Source organism: Phocoena phocoena, chromosome 20, assembly GCF_963924675.1.
Source record: "Phocoena phocoena chromosome 20, mPhoPho1.1, whole genome shotgun sequence".
Lineage (NCBI taxonomy): Eukaryota > Metazoa > Chordata > Mammalia > Artiodactyla > Phocoenidae > Phocoena > Phocoena phocoena.
The window spans coordinates 1,318,282-1,338,764 of NC_089238.1; the positions used below are offsets into that span (position 1 = coordinate 1,318,282).

At 42.9% G+C, this 20,483-nt stretch overlaps 1 protein-coding gene across 1 annotated transcript; it reads left to right on the forward strand.

Annotated features, from left to right (window-relative positions):
- The first annotated feature begins 4,877 nt into the window (after positions 1–4,877).
- LOC136140872 (zinc finger protein 211-like) lies at positions 4,878–17,399 on the forward strand. The gene is made up of 5 exons (XM_065899020.1): positions 4,878–4,910; positions 6,405–6,531; positions 14,665–15,415; positions 15,494–15,961; positions 16,802–17,399. The coding sequence occupies exons 1-5, from the start codon at positions 4,878–4,880 to the stop codon at positions 17,397–17,399; spliced, it is 1,977 nt and encodes a 658-aa protein (XP_065755092.1).
- The last annotated feature ends 3,084 nt before the right edge of the window (positions 17,400–20,483 follow it).

Genomic DNA, 20,483 nt, shown 5'->3' on the forward strand with positions numbered 1-20,483 from the left:
TTGCAAGTATGATGATGCACTGATGGTTTTCAGACCAGGGACTGGGTAACCACCTTGTTACAACCTGGAGATTCACACCTGTGAGCAGCTTTGTTAAGCAAGCAGAAGGACTTGGGGTGGGGTTTTACAGGCTTTATGGGAGGTGTCAGGCTGCATTCGGCACATAGCATTTAGACTTAGGTTTGTCAAGCATGAGTCCCGAGGAGATGTGGGCACGTTCTTGATGATTAGCAATCATTATTTGGTGACATTTTTCTGTTGGATAGGAGGAGCAGTTAAGCAGTGTGTCCTAGAGTTAGGAGTAAGAGCCTTGGGGACTTGGAGAGGGCTACAGTGAACGTTTCTAGTCCTTCAGTGTCCTTTACAGTGCTTGGAATAGTGACTGGGAGAATTTGGACACACACACATCATGAAGCAGGTTCATGAAGATGGACATGACCTTGGAAACAAATCACTGCATGTGGTGGTGGAGGCCTCTGTCACATCTGAGGTGAAACTGAAGACCTGTGTGTGTTGCTGGGTGGTGCTGCTGTCCCTGTGAAAATCTTCCTAATAGGGAGGCTGTTTGCAGAGAGGTGGTGTGCACTGGGGATAGTGGAGCTGGAGGCCCTGGTGGAGATGCAGACGTCAGGTGTGTATAGTTCATGATTGGGACACAGCAGATGGAGTGCCTCCTGGAGGGGCCCCAAGAGATGCCATTGGACAGGTGCAACTTAGAGGAATCACTCTCATCAAGGGCCTGAGAGCTGTGTACCTTTGTGAAAGTCCCTCCACCTCTCTAAGTTGCAGACTCCTCCTTTCACAAACTGCAGTAATAATAATTACTGGGTATCACTAGGTAGATTGGGTAGATAAATGGGGTCATTCACAGGAAAGCCATCAATGTTGGTTCCCAGTAAAATATACTCTTGTCCCTCAGCATGGGGTGTAGGGTATGAGTAAGGCTCTTGGGTGGAGGGTCACAGGGTATCAGGATGGGCAAGGTGTTCTTTAAAGGAGTCCCCAAAGACTGAAAGATTGAGTTCAACATTAAGTAAAGACAGCTGAGGACTTATAGCCAAGAAGTAGAGTGAAGGAGTCAGTGGATGGAAAATTACCAACAGAAAACAAGGTAACGGGTGTTCTTGCTAAACCGACTTAATAAGAATCTTGCTATTCAGATCAGATATCAAGGGTAGGAAATGGGTGTTTGATCAGATATCAATGGGGGAGTTATTCTTACTAAACTGGCTTTTCAGGTTTGATAAAACTGGGCTAAGCAGGCTTGTCCTCCAAACAATATAGGTTCATTTCTCATCTGGTTGTTTTTGTTCATTATGGACCAGCTGAGAGGAAATCAAGGTGGCAGTGTAGGAGGGCATGGAGCTCACGTTCCCCCACGAACACATCAAAAATACATTTACTTTGGAACAATCCTCACTGAAAACTGGCAGAAGGACTCCTGTTCAACCAAGGCTGTAAGAAACATATACATGTAATTGGGCAGGAAGGGAAGAAAAGCAATGTGGTCAGGAGTTGTGGGACTCAGAAAGGAAGGGCGATCACTTGGGCAGTGAGCTCCCTGGGGAGTGAGTGGCTTGAAGTACAGACTAGGTGTTCCAGTCCTCGTGTCTATATTGTGGAGACAAGCCTTGACGGGGTGGAGGACCACTGGGACAGACAGGCTGGAGGAGCCTGGACTTTGCTTGGGAGGAGTGAGCAAGCAAATGCCTGTCCCTGCAGCCAGGCAGAGAGAGGTCTGCATTAGCAGGTTTTTGCAGGTTTCTGGTGACCAGGATCTTAGCACACCCAAGTCAGAGTGGAGCAAATGCTCTGGCCTCACTAACTCCATGCCAGAGCACGGGACTGCATGTGTGGCCGCCAAGACCTGGGAAAAGAGTCGATATTTGGAAGCAGAGACAACCTGGTCCCAGTGCAGAGTCAGAGTGGGGCTTTGGTAGCCATTCTTGGCACTTACTCCCCAGGTATATCAGAAGCAGCCCAGTCTTCTGATGGCAGCTGGCTGGCCACAGCTCACCCACCCCACCATACATGCACAGAAACCACAGGGGACTGCCTCCTCCCTATGGAGTGGTGCTGCAACACAGAGGGAGTGAGGGAGAGTGGAGATACTGATCAGCTGTGAGAGAGCAACAGGTCTTGTTTCCAATGCAGGGCAGCGATAGGCCTCTAGCAGCTGTTGAGTTCACCGTGATCACCTCACCATGGCCCCCAGCCCAGTGAACCCTGTCCAAGCCAAGAAAATGCCCCAGCCCACTGCATGCCACAGTGCAGCACTGGATCTGGGGCAGCCACAACTGAGGAAAAGACCCTAGGTTGCATCTGAGCATAGCCACAGAGGCCTACACAGACAGCATACCAGACCGCTGTATGCACGAAAATCCCACTTGCTTCAACACTCCCTTCCTGTGGCTAAAGTCCCAGTGTGGGGAGAAGGAAGAACACACAATTAATGGGAACAGAGCCAGCCCCAGCCCGACCCTCATGGCTTCTGGTCCTGCAACTTGGGATCAGGTCTCACACCCGGAGCTGGCTGTAGTCCCTCAATCTCCAGTCTCAGCCCTTACTGTGGTGATAGCTGCCATCACGCTCTGAGGAAAGACGTGACTGGCACCCACATCAAATCCAGCCCTCCCACCAAAAGCATTGGGTATATCCACTCTGCATAGTCATAGTCCCTCAGAAGGCCACCCCTTCAAGACCCCAAAGGGAAACTGTATCACCTAAGTTTATAGAGGTAGAGAAAGTTAAATAAAATGAAAATTGCCAATGAAATACTCTCAATTGGGAGAAAGAGAAAACCCCTTAAAGAATAAACAATGAAACAGAAATAACTGTTACAATGTAAATAATTCAAAACATTGGTAATAAAAATATTAACCGAACTAGGAAAAATAATTGAGCTAAACACTGGATATTTTAACAGAGAACTAGAAAACAAAAGGAGACCCAATGAAAAATAAATACTTCAAGGGAGTTCTCTGGTGGCCTAGTGGTTAGTATTCTGGGCTTTTACTCTTGTGGCCCGGGATCAATCCCTGGTTGGGGAACTGAGATCCAACAAACTGCGTGGAGCGGCCAAAAAAAAAGTTCAATGGCTCAAATAAAAAGCACGCTAGCAGGAATGAACAGCAGAGGAAGAGAGACAGAGAATGCATAAGTGGTCTGGAAGATAGAATAATGGAAATCACAGAATCAGGAAAGCAGGCAGAAAAACTATGTTTTTTAAATGAAAGGAATATACAAGATCTCTAGGATAACGTTGTGTCCCAATATTCGAATTACAGGGGTTCCAGAAGGAAAAGAGAGGGAGCATGGGAACAAAAATATTTTTCAAGACATTATGGGTGAAAATTTCCTTTACCTGAAGAAGGAAACTGGTATTAAGGTACAGGAAGTATTGATACACAGGATCCCAAACAAGATGAACCCAAACAGACCCACACCAAGACATATCATAAGAAAATGGCAAAAGTTGAAGATAGAGTTCTCAATGCATCAAGAGAAAAAGAAAGAGTCATAAACTAGGGAATCCCAATAATGCTATCAGCTGTTTTCTCTGCAGATGCTTTGCAGGCCAGAAGGGAATGGCAGGATATATTCAAAGTGCTGAAAGGGAGAAAGCTGCAACCTAGGATACTCTACCCAGCAAGATTATCATTTAGAAAAGAAGGAGAGATAAAGAACTTCCCAGATCAGCAAAACCCAAAAGAATTAATCAATACTAATCCTACCATAATAGAAATGTTGAAGAGTCTTCTCTAAATGGAAAATAAATAATAATCTTCAGGAAAGGGAAAATTCCACTAGGGAAGGCAAATATATAGTAAAGAATGAAAATCGTTTAAATAAGCTGGTAAGTAAATTTTTAAAAAATGTAGACACAACAGGATAAGCACAAAGATGTAAAATATGACATCAAAAACACAACTACAGTAATTATTATTATTTTTTGGAGGGGGGCCTGTAACATGACTTGTGGGATCTAAGTTCCCTGAACAGGGATGGAACCCTGCCACGGCAATGAAAGCGCTGAATTCTAACCACAAGGCGAGCAGGGATCTCTCCAAAAATCAACTACAATAAGAAAAACGGGAAAAGAACAAATATGTGGAGTCTAAATAACATGCTACTAAACCAATGGGTCAGTGAAGAGATCAAATGGGAAAGCAGCAAATATCTTAAGACAAATGTAAACTGAAGCACAACACTCCAAAATTTATGGGATGAAGCAAAAGCAATTCTAGGAGGGAAGTCTATAGCAATGCAGGCCTCAAGGAACAAGAGACAACCCAAATAAATAGCCTAACCTACTATCTATGAGAATTAGAAAAAGAAGAACGACAAAGGTTCCCTTCCCCCTTAAGAAGACTGGAGCCCCTAAACTACTAACTATGAGAATTAGAAAAAGAACAATAAACCTTCCGCGCTCCCTTAAAAAGATAGGAGTCCCTTTCCCGCCCTAGAAGTCATTTTCCAGTGCTTCCGTGGTGCAGCTTGGTTTTTTCCGGGCGATTCAGGTGCCGGGTGACATTCCCTGAGTCCTTGGCACTACATTACCCAGAAGAATTTGCGCTAAGGCAGCGACGTTCATCCAATGAAAATCCAGGAAGGGGGCATTTCCGGGAGGGCGAACCTCCGGGAGAAGAACTTCCGGCGTCCTCGTGGCGCCCATTTTGATCGTGGAGCTAGTCGGAAGGTCGGAGTGTGCGGTGATGGGAGCGAGGTGACGGGCCAAGAAGACGCAGGAGGAGGCTTTGTACACACTGCAAAGGGACGGCCTGAGTGTTGGGGACACCGCCGCCTGCGGGGTGCATCGGTACAAAGTCCGACAGGACCCCTCGACTGTCGCCACTCCTCTCCTCCCAGGAGCTCCGATGGCGGCGGCTGCGCTGACGGACCCGGCTCAGGTAAATGCTGCGGGCTCCGGGTTCTCCCCTGCCCGTTTCCCCACCCAAATACGAAACTCCTGAGTGAGAGGCGTCTGGTCCAGGACAGTGAGGCCTGCAGGGGTGGTGTCCCTATTTCTGACCACCGTTGTAATGTGGTCTGAGTGAGGCTTGGAGATACAACTGAAGCAGGAATATTCGGGAACCCGGAGTCCATCTTGTTTCTGCGAGGAACGCAGTTTGAGGCCAGGCTGCACCTGGAGTGGTAGATGAGTGGTTGTGTTTCTCTTCTTAGGGCCTTGGGAGCGGTGGAGAGTTTTGAATAAAGGAAGGGCACAATCTGAGCTAGGATTTTAAAAATAATCCAAAGTGTTCAACGGAAAGCAGAATGTAGGGGAATGATGAGGACATTGAGGCAGAGGGAAGTTGTGGCTTTTTTCAGGGTCACAACTGGTAAGTGGGAGCATTGAGGATGGAGGCACAGAGGAGAGGTTAGTAAGTCAGCCAGAGTTTACCTGGCTCTGATATTGGGCACAGGTCCAGGGAAAGTGTGAGCCCCTGAAGCACTGCTTACGTCACTTCCCTCCATCGCCTGCCTTTCCCCACAGATTCCATGGGCTGGAGAAGCACTTTGGGCAAGTGGCGGTTGTCCCAGTCCCTCACTTGTTCTCAACCCCACGCACACATTCTGTGTATTTGAGGTGTCTTAGGGTTCTTCACCTGCCATTCTCCCAGCACTTTGGTTTGGGGACCCTGGAGAACCCCATGCTTGGTTTTCTGAGTGCAGGCCAGTTTTTGTGGAGGGGGTTCTAGTTTCCCACCACTGATGAAATGAGGTGTGGAAGGTTACTCCTGGAACCGGTACCAGTATGTGGCAGTGATTTTTTTTTTTTTTTTTTTTTTTCTTTTTGCGGTACGCGGGCCTCTCACTGTTGTGGCCTCTCCCGTTGCGGAGCAACAGGCTCCGGACGCGCAGGCTCAGCGGCCATGGCTTACGGGCGCAGCCGCTCGGGGGCATGTGGGATCTTCCCGGACCGGGGCACGAACCCGTGTCCCCTGCATCGGCAGGCGGACTTTCAACCACTGCGCCACCAGGGAAGCCCGGCGGTGTTTTTTAATGTTATTTTTGGCCCCACCACACGGCATGCGGGATCCTTAGTTCTCCCACCAGGGATTGAACCTGTGCCCGCTGAAGTGGAAACTCGTAGCCTTAACCACTGGACCACGAGGGAAGTCCCTGTGGCAGTGTTTTGAGGTGAGGCTGAGCTTGTTTAGGTAAGTCCAGGTCTCCTTTTTTCTGATGGAAATAAACAGGGAAGAACTGGAGTTAGACTTGAAATGACTGCCTGTGTATTCTGGAGGCAATGGGAGTTTCAGATCAAAGGAGGGAGGTTCTCTTCCCCAGGTCTTGAGAGGCTCCATCTGGTTGGGCGGTAGGGGAAATGTGTGGGAAGATGGACTGTGGGTTTTCAGGAATGAGACTGTTCATGGTTATATTTGTCCCTGTTATACCAGGGCAGTGTGACCTTTGAGGATGTGGCCGTGTACTTCTCCTGCGAGGAATGGTGTCTTCTTGATGAGGTTCAGATACACCTGTACCTTGATGTCATGCTGGAGAACTTTGCCCTTGTCTGCATGCTGGGTAAGGCCCTCACACCCATCCCCATCCTCTGAGATAGGCTCTGCCTTTCTTCTTTTCCCCAAGGGTAGTTCTGTCCTTCTCACATCTGGACCATGGGCACTGCTTTCTTCTTAAAGTTATGTGCTGCTGTTACAATGGCTAGGCAGAGTTCATCCCTACTCCTTAGTGCCATGAAACTTGTAGCCCCAAAGTCTTGCAGGTGACCATTCAGGTTCATCAGTGTTGCAGTCCGCTTTAGAGATCCCTCCTTGCTTGCCCTCTCTTGGGCTAAGTGAGGGTACGGATCCATACTATCCAAAGTTTGCTCCATTTCTGCACCCGACAGTATTTATTTATTTGTCTGTCTGTCTATCTATCTATCTATTTATTTATGGCTACATTGGGTCTTCATTGCATATGGGCTTTCTCTAGTTGAGCCGAGTGAGAGCTACTATTTTTTGTGGTGCATGGGCTTCTCATGGCAGTGGCTTCTCGTTGCAGAGCATGGGTTCTAGGCCTGTGAGCTTCAGTATTTTTGGCGTGCAGGCTCTATAGCACAGGATCAGTAGTTGGCGGTGCATGGGCTTAGTTGCTCCGCGGCATGTGGGATCTTCCCGGTGCAGGGATCGAACCCATGTCCCCTGCATTGACAGGCAGGTTCTTAACCACTGCACCACAGGGAAGTCCTTAAAATATTAAATAAGGAACTACAGTATGATCCAGCAATTCCACCTCTGTGTGTTTATCCAAAGGGTGTGAAATCATATCAAAAAGATATCTGGGGACTTCCCTGATGGCACAGTGGTTAAGAATCCACCTGCCAATGCAGGGGACACAGGTTCGAGCCCTGGTCTGGGAAGATCCCACATGCTGTGGAGCAACTAATCCCATGTGTCACAACTACTGAGCCTGCGCTCTAGAGCCCGTGCTCTGCAACAAGAGGAACCACTGCAATGAGAAGGCCATGCACCACAACAAAGAGTAGCCCCTGCTCGCCACAACTAGAGAAAGCCCACGTGCAGCAACAAAGACCCAAAGCAGCCAAAAATAAATAAATTTATTTAAAAAAAACAACAAGATATCTGTACTCCCTGTTTATTGCAGCATTATTTACACTATCCGAGACATGCAAAGAACCTAAGTGTCCATTGATGGATGAATGGGTAACAAATGTGCTGTATGTGGAACACTATTCAATATTGTTCAACCATTAAAAAAGAAATCCTGCCATCTTTAATAACATGGATGGACCTTGAGGGCATTATGCTAAGTGAAATAAGTCTGACAGGGAAAGACAAATACAGTTGTTTGCCAGTTTCCAGAGAGGATTGATTCCAGGAGCCCCTGCATATACTGAAATCTGCAGATGATGAAGTTTCACAGTCAGCCCTGTGATTCTGAAGTTTTGCATTTGTGGATTCATTCAACTACTGATCACGTGGTGCTGTGTTTATTTAATTAAACGTAACCATGTGTAAGTGGACCCATGCAGTTCTAACCCATGTTGTTCAAGAGTCAGTTGTACTCCATAATTACACATACATGGGGAATCTTTTCCTTTTGGGTGCGACGAGTCTTAGTTGCGGCATGCAGGATCTTCATCAAGGCATGTGGGATCTTTCGTTGGGATGCTCAGGCTCTTCGTTGTGGCGCAGGCTTCTCTCTAGTTGTGTGCAGGTTTTTCTCTTCTCTAGATGTGGTGCGCAGGCTCCAGGGTTTGTGGGCTCTATAGTTGTGGCACGCAGTCTCTAGTTGAGGTGCGTGAGCTCAGTAGTTGTGGCGTGTGTGCTTAGTTTTCCCACAGAATGTCAGATCTTAGTTTCCCGACCAGGGAATCGAACCTGCATCCCCTGCATTGGAAGGTGCATTCTTTACCACTGGACAACTGGGGAAGTCCCTGGAATCTTTAAAGAAAAAGACACACACACACCCCAAACTCAGAGACAGCACAGAAATTAGTGGTTGCCGGAGTAGGGGATGGGTGAACAGGGTTAGATGAAATGCGTGAATGGTGTCAGAAGCTACAGACTTCTAGTTGTAACGTGAATAAGTCCTGGGGATGTAATGCATAGCTTAGTGATTATAGTTAATTATACTGTATGGTGTATTTCAAATTTGCTAAGAGAGTAAATCCTAAAAGTTCTCATCAGAGGAAAAAAATTGTATTGTGGTGTTAACTAAACTTATTGTAATCATTGCACAACATATACACATATCAAATTATGTTGTACAGCTTAAACAAATACAATGTTTCACATCAATTATATGTCAGTGAAACTTTTAAAATTCTACAGTGCTCATCCTTTCTCTGAAACCCAAATTTCTGATCTTTATTATTTTCCACCTCTCTAAAGAACTTTTTTTAAACGAATTCCCATGATTTTTGTACATCTAAGAACATGTTTATTTCACCATCACTGTTGAAGAGTAATTTTATTGCATTCTGAATTCTAGGCTGACATTGGCCACCCCCCAACCCCACCCCTGCCAAGCTTTAAACGTTTCACTCCTTTCTCTTGTTTGCATGATTTCTGAAAATTCAGATGTTATTCTTTTTGTTGCTTCCCCATGACTAAAGTGTTTATTCCTCTGGTTTCTTTTGGGATTTTTTTTTTTTTTCTTCTGTATTTGAATGTGATATGCTTAGGTGTAGTTTTGTTGTTGTTTTTTAAAATAAATTTATTTATTTATTTACTTATGGCTGTGTTGGGTCTTCATTTCTGTGCACAGGCTCTCTCTAGTTGCGGTGAGTGGAGGCTACTCTTCATTGTGGTGTGCGGGCTTCTCATTGTCATGGCTTCTCTTGTGGAGCGTGGGCTGTAGGTTCGCAGGCTTCAGTAGTTGTGGCATGTGGGCTCAGTAGTTGTGGCTTGTGGGCTCTAGAGTGCAGGCTCAGTAGTTGTGGCACACAGGCTTAGTTGCTCCACAGCATGTGGGATCTTCCTGGACCAGGGCTTGAACCTGTGTCCCCTGCATAGGCAGGTGGGTTCTTAATCACTGTGCCACCAGGGAAGCCCCAGCTTAGGTGTAGTTTTTTGGCATTAAACCTGCTTGATGTTCTCTGAGCTTCCTGGATCTGTGGGTTGGTGTTTGACATTAATTTGGTGGAAATTCTCCATGATTATTGCTTCAAATATTTTTTCTATTCCTTATTCTTTTTTTCTTTTGATGTTTCTATATATGTATGTTAAAGCATTTGCAGGTGTTACACAGTTTTTAAATATTCTTTTCTTTAGTCCTTTTTCTCTTTGTTTTTCAGTTTTAGAAGTTTCTACTACAAGAACCTCAAGCTGAGAGATTCTTTCCTGAGTTGTGTTCAGTCTTAATAAGCCCATCCTATTCATTCTTCATTCCTCTTCTCTTCTTTTTGATCTCTAGCATTTCCTTTTGGTTCTTTATTAGAATTTTCATCTCTGCTTTCATTGCCTTTCTTGGCTTGTATGCTGTCTGCTTTATCCATTAGCAGGCATTAATTAGCATATTAATCATAATTGTTTTACATTACCAATTTGATCATTCCAACAGCCCTGTGATATCCCTCCCTCCCTCCCTCCTTTCTTCCTCCCCTCCCCTCCCTTCCCTTCCCTTCCCTTCCCAGCATGCAAGATCTTAGTTCCATTACCAGGGATTGAACCAGTGCCCCCTACAGTGGAACTGTGGAGACTTAACCGCTGGATCCCTAGAGAAGTCCCTCCCTGTGATATCTGATTCTGGTTTTGAAGCTTCCTTTGCCTTTTCAAAATTTGTTTTTTGGCCTTTTAGTTGGCCCTGTAATTTTTTTCTTTGTAACTGGCATGATGTATTCCCTAAAAGGAACCATTGTAGATAGGCCTTTATTGATGTGTTGGTAAGATGTGGAGAGCGGAAGCATGCATGTTGCTGTTAGCATTCATATTATATTTAATTTTCAATCTTTTAATGAGCCTGTGTGTCTGGATCCTGAACTTCACAACTTCTTCTCAATTTAATTTTCCCTCCCTTAGTTGGGACAGGATGGGTATTGGGGGCTGTAGTTGGGTATTTCCTCTTTCCCAGGTAAGTTAGGCTCTGATAAAATGACAGTAGGTTTGGCTCTGGTTAAGTAGTTTCTACTGAGGGCAGGCTTTGTTAAGAACAGAATGTTCTGACAATTTTGTTTTTCTAATCTTCATTTCTTTTTTCAGAAGGCTTTGTTTAGTTTGTTTTGTAGTTCCTCAAGTTGTAAAGGTATGTTGTTGATTGATGATATTTCTTTGTTTATATGTAAGCATTTATAGATGTAAATTTTCTCCTTAGTACTGCTTTTGTGGCATCCTATAAGTTTTAGTATGTTATATTATTGTTTTCTTTAGTCTCTTAAGTATTTTCTGGTTTCCTGTGTGTTTTTTTTTTCATGGACCTGTTGTTTCAAAGCATGTTGTTTGATTTCCAGAAATTTGTGGATATTTGTTTTCCATATGTGATTGATCTCTATCTTCAATCTGTTTCAGTTGGAGAGGACAGTTTGTATGATCTTTATCTAATTTAAACTATTGTTCTTGTCTATTGCTGAGAGCAGAGCATTGAAGTGTCCCCATACTATAGTAGAAATGTTTCTCTTTTCAGTTCTGTCAGGTTTTGCTTTATATCTTTTGTCTATTATGAGGTGTGTAAATATATATTTTTATTTTTTTATTTATGTTTGGCTGCGTTGGGTCTTTTTTTTGTGTTTTTTTTTTTTTGCAGTACGCGGGCCTCTCACTGTTGTCGCCTCTCCCATTGTGGAGCACAGGCTCCAGACATGCAGGCTCAGCGGCCATGGCTCATGGGCCCAGCTGCTCCACAGCATGTGGAATCTTCCCGGACCAGGGCATGAACCCATGTCCCCTGCATCGGCAGGTGGACTCTCAACCACTGTGCCACGAGGGAAACCCTTTTTAAAAATTTATTTATTTTATGTATTTATTTTTGGCTGCGTTGGGTCTTCATTGTGGCATGCAGGCTTTTCATTGTAGTGGCTTATCATTGCAGAGCACAGGCTCTAGACATGTGGGCTTGAGTAGTTATGGCACGTGGGCTCAGTAGTTGTGATACATGGGCTTAGTTGCTCCATGGCATGTGGGATCTTCCCAGACAAGGGATTGAACCTATGTCCCCTACATTGGCAGGCAGATTCCCAACCACTGCATCACCCGGGAAGTCCCTAGACTTCTTTATCGTTTGATATGAATAATAGCCACCCCTGTGTTATTTTGGTTACTATTTGCATGAAATATCTTTTTCTAACCTTTCATTTTCAATTTAATTGACTTTTGTCAACAGCATACAGTGGATCATTTTAAAAAATTTGTCAGTCTGTCTTTTGCTTTGAGTGTTTAATCCATTTACATTTAGAGCAATTACTGATAAGAGGTATTTTTGTCATTTTGCTCTTTGTTTTCTGTATGCCTTAGAGCTTGTTGTTCCTTAATTTTTGTTATTTTCTCTTTTTGTATTTAGTTAAATTTGTTTAGTGATATGTTTTAATTGTTCATTTCCTTTGTGTACATTATATGATTATTTTTAGTTACCATGGGGATTACATTTTATATCCTAAACCTACCAGCATACTAATTCTAATTTACACCAGCTTACCATCAATAACGTTACAAAAACATTTCTGCTTCTGTAGTGCTCTGTCCCCACTATTTTCTAGTATTGATTTTACAAAGTTACATACTTGTATGTGGTGTGTTTAAGCTGAGACTACAGTTTCTTTAAATGCATTATTCTCTGCAATCAGGTAGAAAACGAAAAAGTGCTGTTATAAACTTACAATCACAGTAGCTTTTATAATTTTCTATGGATTTACCTTTATCAGAGACCATCATTTCTTCAAATAACTTTGAATTACCGTTTAGTGTTTTTTTTTCATTTCCACCTGAAAGAATCCATTTAGCATTTGCTGCAAGACAAGTCTAGTGTTAAAGAACTTCTTTAGCTTTTGTTTACATTGGAATATGTTAATTTTCCTTAGTTTTTGAAGGATGTCTCCCTGATGTAGGGTTATTTGGTTGACACGTTATTTTCCTTCAACAATTTAAATATGTCAGCCCACTGCTTTCTGGCCAGATTTCTGATTAGAAATGTGCTGATAACCTTCTTGGGGATCCCTTGTCTGGAATGAGTCACTTCTCTCACTGATTTCAAGATTCTTTGTCTCTGCATTTCAACAGTTTTATTATAATGTGCTGCAGTATGGCTCTCACAGTCTATTCTGCTTGGAGTTTATTTAGATTTTGGGATGTTCCTATTCATATCAATCCATAAGTGTGCTATGTTTTTCTGTTCTGAATCCCTCTAGTGTTTTTTTTTTTTCACTTCAGCAATTGTACTTTTCAGTTCCTAAATTTCCTTTTTTGCAATACTTATACTTTCTTTCTCTTTATTGTTATTCCTACTTTGTTCAGGCAACACTTTTTTTCTGTACACCTGTTTCTTTTTAGCGATTGTACTTTGCAGTTCCCAAATTTCCATTTTTACAATACTTATATTTTCTGTCTCTTTACTGTTATTCCTACTTTGTTCAGGCAACACTTTTTTTTCTGTAGACCTTTTTTCTTTTTAGTTATTTGAACATCCTTTAGTCAGTTTTTAAGTCTTTCTACTTAGTTCGCCATCTATTTTTTGTGTACCTGTTTATAAGTTACAGTTGCGGTTGATTTGTTATTTTCCTTTGCATCATACGTTCCTGTTTCTTTGTATGTCTTGTGAGTTTCTTTCATTGAAAAATGAGCATTTGTATCTTATAATATTGTAATGCTGGAGATCCTGTTCACTTTAACAAGGGTTTGCTGGTATGGGCTTCTCTTTGTTTTTGATGTTTTCAGGTGACTCTTTCCTGGATATCAACATGAGCTGTAAACTTAAGGGGCTTTCACTGTGCCTTTCTTGGGGGTGCACTATGACTTTTGCAATTCCTCTATATAAGTGGCTGATTGAATGTCTTAGTCCTTAAATATCTCACTCTCCAAAAGTGAAAAACCAGGAAAATGAAGAGCGGGAAAAGAGACACTGGCCCTTAAAATCAGGTGGGGAGACGGATTCATAACACCTTGTACTCCATCCACTGTTGTTCAGGTTGGGACTGGATTCCTAACACCTATTACTCCATCCAGTGTTTTTCAGGTAGGGAGATGGATTCCTAACCCATCCCCTGTTTTACAGGTGGGGAGAAAAACACCTAACATTTTGTTTCCATTTTGTTTCCAAGCATTTTGTACTCCATCCACTGTACGTCCTTCCCTCTGGCTCCACTTACGTTTCTGTTTGTAGTATTTAAATATCGTTCCTTTGTTGTGTGCTTAGTTCCCCTGGGTTCGTATTTGCCACTCACCCATCCTGACATTCCATTAGGCCTTGTGTCATATGTGTCCCATGTAGTTGTTCAACTGGGGATGGAGAGTCCTTGGGGCTTCATGGGATGGACATGACTCTGGTCTCAGCAAAAAGAGCTCACAGGTAGTCTGGCCAAGATGAATGGCAGCTGGCAGAGGGCTTGATATCAGGTCTGTGTTTTAAGTCATATCAGGGACATATCTTGTGTGATTAGTGTTTTAGCCCCATTGCCAGTGGCTCCAAATCACTTCTTTTGTCTTTTCTCCATTCTTGGTACTCTGCCAATTTCTCATTTCTATGACTACTTATTTTTATTCTGACTGCAGCTTGGGATTTATTCCCTACCACCTCTCTAAACCATTTCTCTCATGTAGTCTTCACATTGTTTTCTCTATAGTACTTTATGACATTGTGCAGGTATCTTTGAATGGCATTAGACAGGTATACTTTAATGTTCCATGAATACCAGCTACTGTTTCAGTAAGATTTTCTGGTGCATGGGCATATACTTGTGCACAGTATCACAGATCAGCAGCAGATGTCCTAGTGAAAGCCATTGACAGAGGAGTGAACTGTAGAACATGCCTTTCACCCTTGGGCCACATCCAGTCCTTGTGTCCTGTGCTTGGTGAGGCCGCGTCAATTCTGTGACCTTAAGTCCCAATAATGCAGAACAGCTGCATCCTCAATTTGACCCCAACTCCATTTACTGAACACAGTCCCATGGATTGGTTCTTTCATGTGTCAGACATACAGTTGTGATGGTGTCACCCCCATCCAACGTCAACATGAATTTCACCATCACGTCTTTGTTTTCAGGTTCTTGGCGTGGAGTCGATGAAGAGACACCTTCTGAAGAGAACATATGTGTGGAGGGAGTATCACAGATTAGGACCCCCAGGGCAGGTTCATCTCCTGAGAAGGCCCAGCCCTGTAAGATGTGCGTCCCAGTCTTGAGAGACATTTTGCACTTGGCTGAAGAGCAGGGAACAAATAGGGGCCAGAAAGCATACACATGTGGGGCATGTGGGAAACAGTTCTATTTCACTGCAAACCTTCAACAGCACCGGAAGCAGCACATTAGAGAGAAACCCTTCCGATGTGATGTGAGGAGACTTGCATTTCTGAAGAGCTTCACAGTCTATGCATCAGGGAATCTCTCTGTGTACAGTGAAATTGGGAAGAAATTAGCAACCAACATGGGACTTCAGCAACAGGCCACTAATATCAGGAAGGAACAAAACAACAGTCATGAGTGTGAAGCTGTTTTTCACAGTGGAACAATTCATCGGAGCTGGGGAGAAGGCAGGAAATCCTCCAGCCACACAGATATGTATGAGAGAGTCATCACTAGTGATGCGTTTTGTGAGTGCAGCAAATGTGGGAAAGCCTGCACCCAAAGTTGTAATCTTATGCAGCACCAGAGAGTTCACACTGGAGAAAAGCCTTATGAGTGCAGCGAATGTGGAAAATCCTTTAGCCGAAGCCACCACCTCAGTGTGCATAGGAAGATCCACACCGGAGAGAAGCCTTATGCATGCAAGAAATGTGCTAAATCTTTTCTCCAAAGGTCCAGCTTCATTCAACATCTGAGAGTTCACACAGGAGAAAAGCATTATGAATGCAGTGAATGTGGAAAATCTTTTAGCAAAAAGTCCAATTTCCTTCAACATAAGAGAGTTCATACTGGAGAAAGGCCTTATGAGTGCAGTGAATGTGGGAAATCCTTTATCCATAGATGTCAACTTTTTATACACCAGAGAGTTCACACAGGAGAAAGGCCTTATGAGTGCAGTGAATGTGGGAAATCCTTTATTCATAGATGTCAACTTCTTATACACCAGAGAGTTCACACAGGAGAAAGGCCTTATGAGTGCAGTGAATGTGGGAAATCTTTTACAGTTAGGTCTGTCCTGCAAAATCATCAGAGAATTCATACTGGAGAAAGGCCTTATGAGTGCAGCCAATGTGAGAAATCCTTTATCCATAGATGTCAACTTCTTATACACCAGAGAGTTCACACAGGAGAAAGACCATATGAGTGCAGTGAATGTGGGAAATCTTTTACAGCTAGGTCTGCCCTCCAAAATCATCAGAGAATTCATACTGGAGAGAGGCCTTATGAGTGCAGCCAATGTGGGAAATCCTTTATCCATAGATGTCAACTTCTTATACACCAGAGAGTTCACACAGGAGAAAGGCCTTATGAGTGCAGCCAATGTGGGAAATCTTTTACAGCTAGGTCTGGCCTCCAAAATCATCAGAGAATTCATACTGGAGAAAGACCTTATGAATGCAGCCAATGTGGGAAATCCTTTATTCATAGATGTCAACTTCTTATACACCAGAGAGTTCACACTGGAGAAAGGCCTTATGAGTGCAATGAATGCGGGAAATCTTTTACAGCTAGGTCTGCACTCCAAAATCATCAGAGAGTTCACACAGGAGAAAGGCCTTATGAGTGCAGTGAATGTGGAAAATCCTTTATTCATAGATGTCACCTTCTTATACACCAGAGAGTTCACACAGGAGAAAGGCCTTATGAGTGCAGTGAATGTGGGAAGTCCTTTATTCATAGATGTCAACTTCTTATACACCAGAGAGTTCACACAGGAGAAAGGCCTTACGAGTGTAATCAATGTGGGAAATCTTTTACAGCTAGGTCTGGCCTCCAAAATCATCAGAGAATTCATACTGGAGAAAGGCCTTATGAGTGTAGCCAATGTGGGAAATCCTTTATCCATAGATGTCAACTTCTTATACACCAGAGAGTTCACACAGGAGAAAGGCCTTATGTGTGCAGTGAATGTGGGAAATCTTTTATTCATAGATGTCAACTTCTTATACACCAGAGAGTTCACACAGGAGAAAGGCCTTATGTGTGCAGTGAATGTGGGAAGTCCTTTATTCATAGATGTCAACTTCTTATACACCAGAGAGTGCACACAGGAGAAAGGCCTTATGAGTGCAGCCAATGTGGGAAATCATTTACTGCTAGGTCTGGCCTCCGAAATCATCAGAGAGTTCATACTGGAGAAAGACCTTATGAGTGCAGTGAATGTGGGAAATTGTTTATTGTTATTTCTGGCCTTATTAAACATCAGAGAGTTCACACAGGAGAAAGGCCTTATGAGTGTAATGAATGTGGGAAATCTTTCACTGCGAGAGCTGGCCTCCAAAATCATCAGAGAATTCACACGGGAGAAAGGCCTTATGAGTGTAAGGAATGTGGGAAATCTTTTACTGCGAGATCTGGCCTCCAAAATCATCAGAGAGTTCACACAGGAGAAAGGCCTTATGAGTGTATGGAATGTAGGAAATCTTTTACTTCTAGATCTGGCCTCCGAAATCATCAGAGTGTTCATACTGGAGAAAGGCCTTATGAGTGCAGTGAATGTGGGAAATCTTTTAGCCAAAGACAAATCCTCAGAACCCATAGGAAAATCCATACTGGAGAAAGGCCTCATGAGTGCAAAGAATGTGGTAAATCTTTTATCCAAAAGTGCAGCTTAATTCATCATCAGAGAGTTCACCGTGGAGAAAATGCCCTATGAATGCAGCCGATACGGATGCCACTGGGGTTTGGAGGAGTTTGACATGGTAACAGAATGGGAGGAACAGGTGCAGTCATCATGCAACAGATGGACCATTTCTAGAGCGGAAACAGGGTGAGAGAAGGGGTGTCATCTGCTTGTGAACTCCCAGCAATGGACAGGGATTTAGGATACAGTGCTAGGTTGACTGGTTCAGGCCATGAGGAGTCTGGTCACAGCACTCCTCTTTCACTCCCTACCCTGCTTTGGGGACTCAAAGAACACTTTGTCCATTCGGACACCCTCTTGTCACCCCCCCACAGACACAAAGAGGCCTGCTTAGGACACCCCCTCCTCCCCGCATGTGACTTCACAGGACTGTCGTTTCACTGGGAACAAATATTGATGGCTTTCCTATGAATGATCTGACTTATGTACCCGATAATGATCTGGTCCTGCTAACTCCATGCCACAGGTTTTCAGTGGACGTGGGGCAGCCAAATTCGAGGAACAGACTCTACCTTGGGATGTGGATGTGACCCAGTCCCAGGACAGAAAAGACTAATCAATATAGAACACCACATTAACAGAAGGAAGGTTGAAAAATAACATGATCATCTCAGTAGACAGAGAAGAAGCATTTGACAAAATTCATCCATTCATGATGAAAACCCATACAGGTGGGTATAGAGGGAACATAGCTCAATAAAGGCCATTTATGACAAACCCACAGCAAACATCATACTGGTGGAAAGCTGAAAGGCTTTTTCCTAAATTCAGGAAGAAGAGAAGGATGCCCACTCCCAAAACTTCTATCTCACATAGTATTGGAAGTCCTAGCCCCAGCAATCAGACAAGCAAAAGCATCCAAATTGGAAGGTAAGAGGTAAAACAGTATTTTCAGATAACATGATACTTTATATAGAAAACCCTAGTGTCCACCTCAAAACTTTTAGAACTAATTAAAGAATTCAGTAAAGTTATAGGATATAATACAAATATACAGACATCTGTTGCATTTCTATACACTAATAACGAACTATCAGATAAAGTTAAAAAAAATTGCTTCAGATTGCATCAGAAAGAATAAAATACCTAGTAGCAAATTAACTGAGGGCTTGAAAGACATATATTCAAAAAACTATAAAACACTGATGAAGATTGAAGATAAAGAAATGGAAAGCTATCCTGTGCTCTTGCATTGGAAGAATTAAGATTGTTACAATGACAATACTACGCAAAGCAATCGTGAAATGGACAGAAGACATAATGGAGTTAGAAAAACTATCCGAAGTGATGCAAATGAAGAACACACGTCTATTGTCATATGTGTTCAGTGTCTCAAGAAATATAGCAGCAATCTTGTGAATAAGGCATATTCTAGTAAATGGGATATATTCATGTCCAAGACATAAAAATGAGTCAGTCTTTACGGAAGCAATATTGTAGTTGATGGAAACTGCACCTAGGTAATTAGATTTCATGGAATATTAGAATGAGATGTTCCTATGAAAAGGGAGAAAAAGAGCAAGTTACAGTTGAGGAAAAACGGGGGCTTGGGATGGGTTGAAAGTAGAGTATCCAGAGTAGGACTTTAGTGAAGGTGGACAGTTGTGGAAATACTGTGTTAAAGACAGCTTGCTTTCCTCTTTTCCAATTGTTATATGTTCACTTTCTTTACTGTATTAGAGAGGACCTCTGGCATATTAGGGAATACCAGTGTAAGGCAGTGAACTGCCATCCTACTGATCTCAAGCATCCTATTTATGTCCTTTATATCTAGTCTTTTCAGTCCAGAACCATATAAAGTTGCACAAATTACATTTATTTCTCATCTCTCTTTAATGTCCATTCTGACACAATCTCTCTGATTTCCTTCAAGTTGTTTTCCCTTGGTATCTTTTATACAATACATGACAATTTGTAAATTTCCCTCACTTGGTATACAGTAAGATATCCTTATAAATAGATTCAGATTATGTGGTTTATTGTTTTTATTGTTGCTGTTTTGCTCCTATCCAAGATAATACAAAAGTGCTGCCTTGTCCTTTTCAGTGTACCATATCAGGAAACAAGATGTCTGTTTTCCCAGTATTGGCAGTGTTTCCTTTGATCACTTCTTTATGGTGATATCCTTTGGATTTTGTTCGTACTACTCTGGGAGGCTGAGGAAGGGGTGTAGCAAGACACTGTGGTCATCTGCTTGTTTCTAAATCTCTCTGGCTTCTGTGTGGAGAGTGAACTTAGGAGGGAAGAACTGCTGTAGGAGAGAGGACAGAATCTTTTGTGTAGTTGGGAGCCCTTTGATGATGGACCGGCCCAGGATGGTGGCATTGGAGATGGTGAGGATAGGATGACCTGGGACACATTAGGAGGCAGAGTTGGCAGGACGTGTGCATAATTGAGATGATGGGGTGAGTCCCAGAGAATGATTTTTTTTCCCTTCAGTCCTCAAGAGCGAGCCATTGCATTTGTGGGCCTGAGAGGCTTACCTTGTTTTCTTAGATTTCTGAATCAGCTGTCAGCTATGTTGAGTAACTGCAGCCAAAGTTTCCAATACCTGGGACACAAAATAGGCAGGACTGCTCCCTGACAGTTATTTGGGTAGATGAGTTTTGTGTGGCCTTGCTTTCCTTGGGCCTGCCAGGGTTAGATGAGGCTGGATAGGAAGACTTGTGTGGTGGTGGTGTGTACGTGTTGTATCTGTAGCTGTATGTGTTTGAGCCTGCCAGGGAACATTAGTTATTCTTTGAATAGAAATCCAAAACTTGCCCTCGAACTTCACTTGATGAAAATTAAGTCCCTTGCTAAGGAAGTTTAGGGCCATCCAAAAGTACTGACAGCTACTTTGAATATTTATTTCAAGCCATTTAATGTAATTGTTGATATATTTGGGTTGAAATATATCTTTTTATTTTGTGTATTTCTTACCCTGCCCTTTGTTCTTTATGTTGGCCTTTAAAAAATTTTTTAATCCTCTATTTATTAGTTATTTGTAATTCAATTTTCTTTACTTCTAGCTTTGAAAATATATACCTTTATTCTATTTATTGTTTAAGCCCCAAATCACTTATTTAACACATTAGAGCACAGAGTTATAAATAC

What these genes read in the sequence shown, in the direction of transcription:
- LOC136140872 (XM_065899020.1), top strand. Translation starts at nt 4,878, where the DNA reads ATGGCGGCGGCTGCGCTGACGGACCCGGCTCAG. An exon ending in GCTAAATCTTTTCTCCAAAG is followed by an intron (nt 15,416 to 15,493) that starts GTCCAGCTTCAT and finishes AAAATCTTTTAG; the next exon opens with CAAAAAGTCCAATTTCCTTC. An exon ending in AGAATTCATACTGGAGAGAG is followed by an intron (nt 15,962 to 16,801) that starts GCCTTATGAGTG and finishes CACAGGAGAAAG; the next exon opens with GCCTTATGAGTGCAGCCAAT.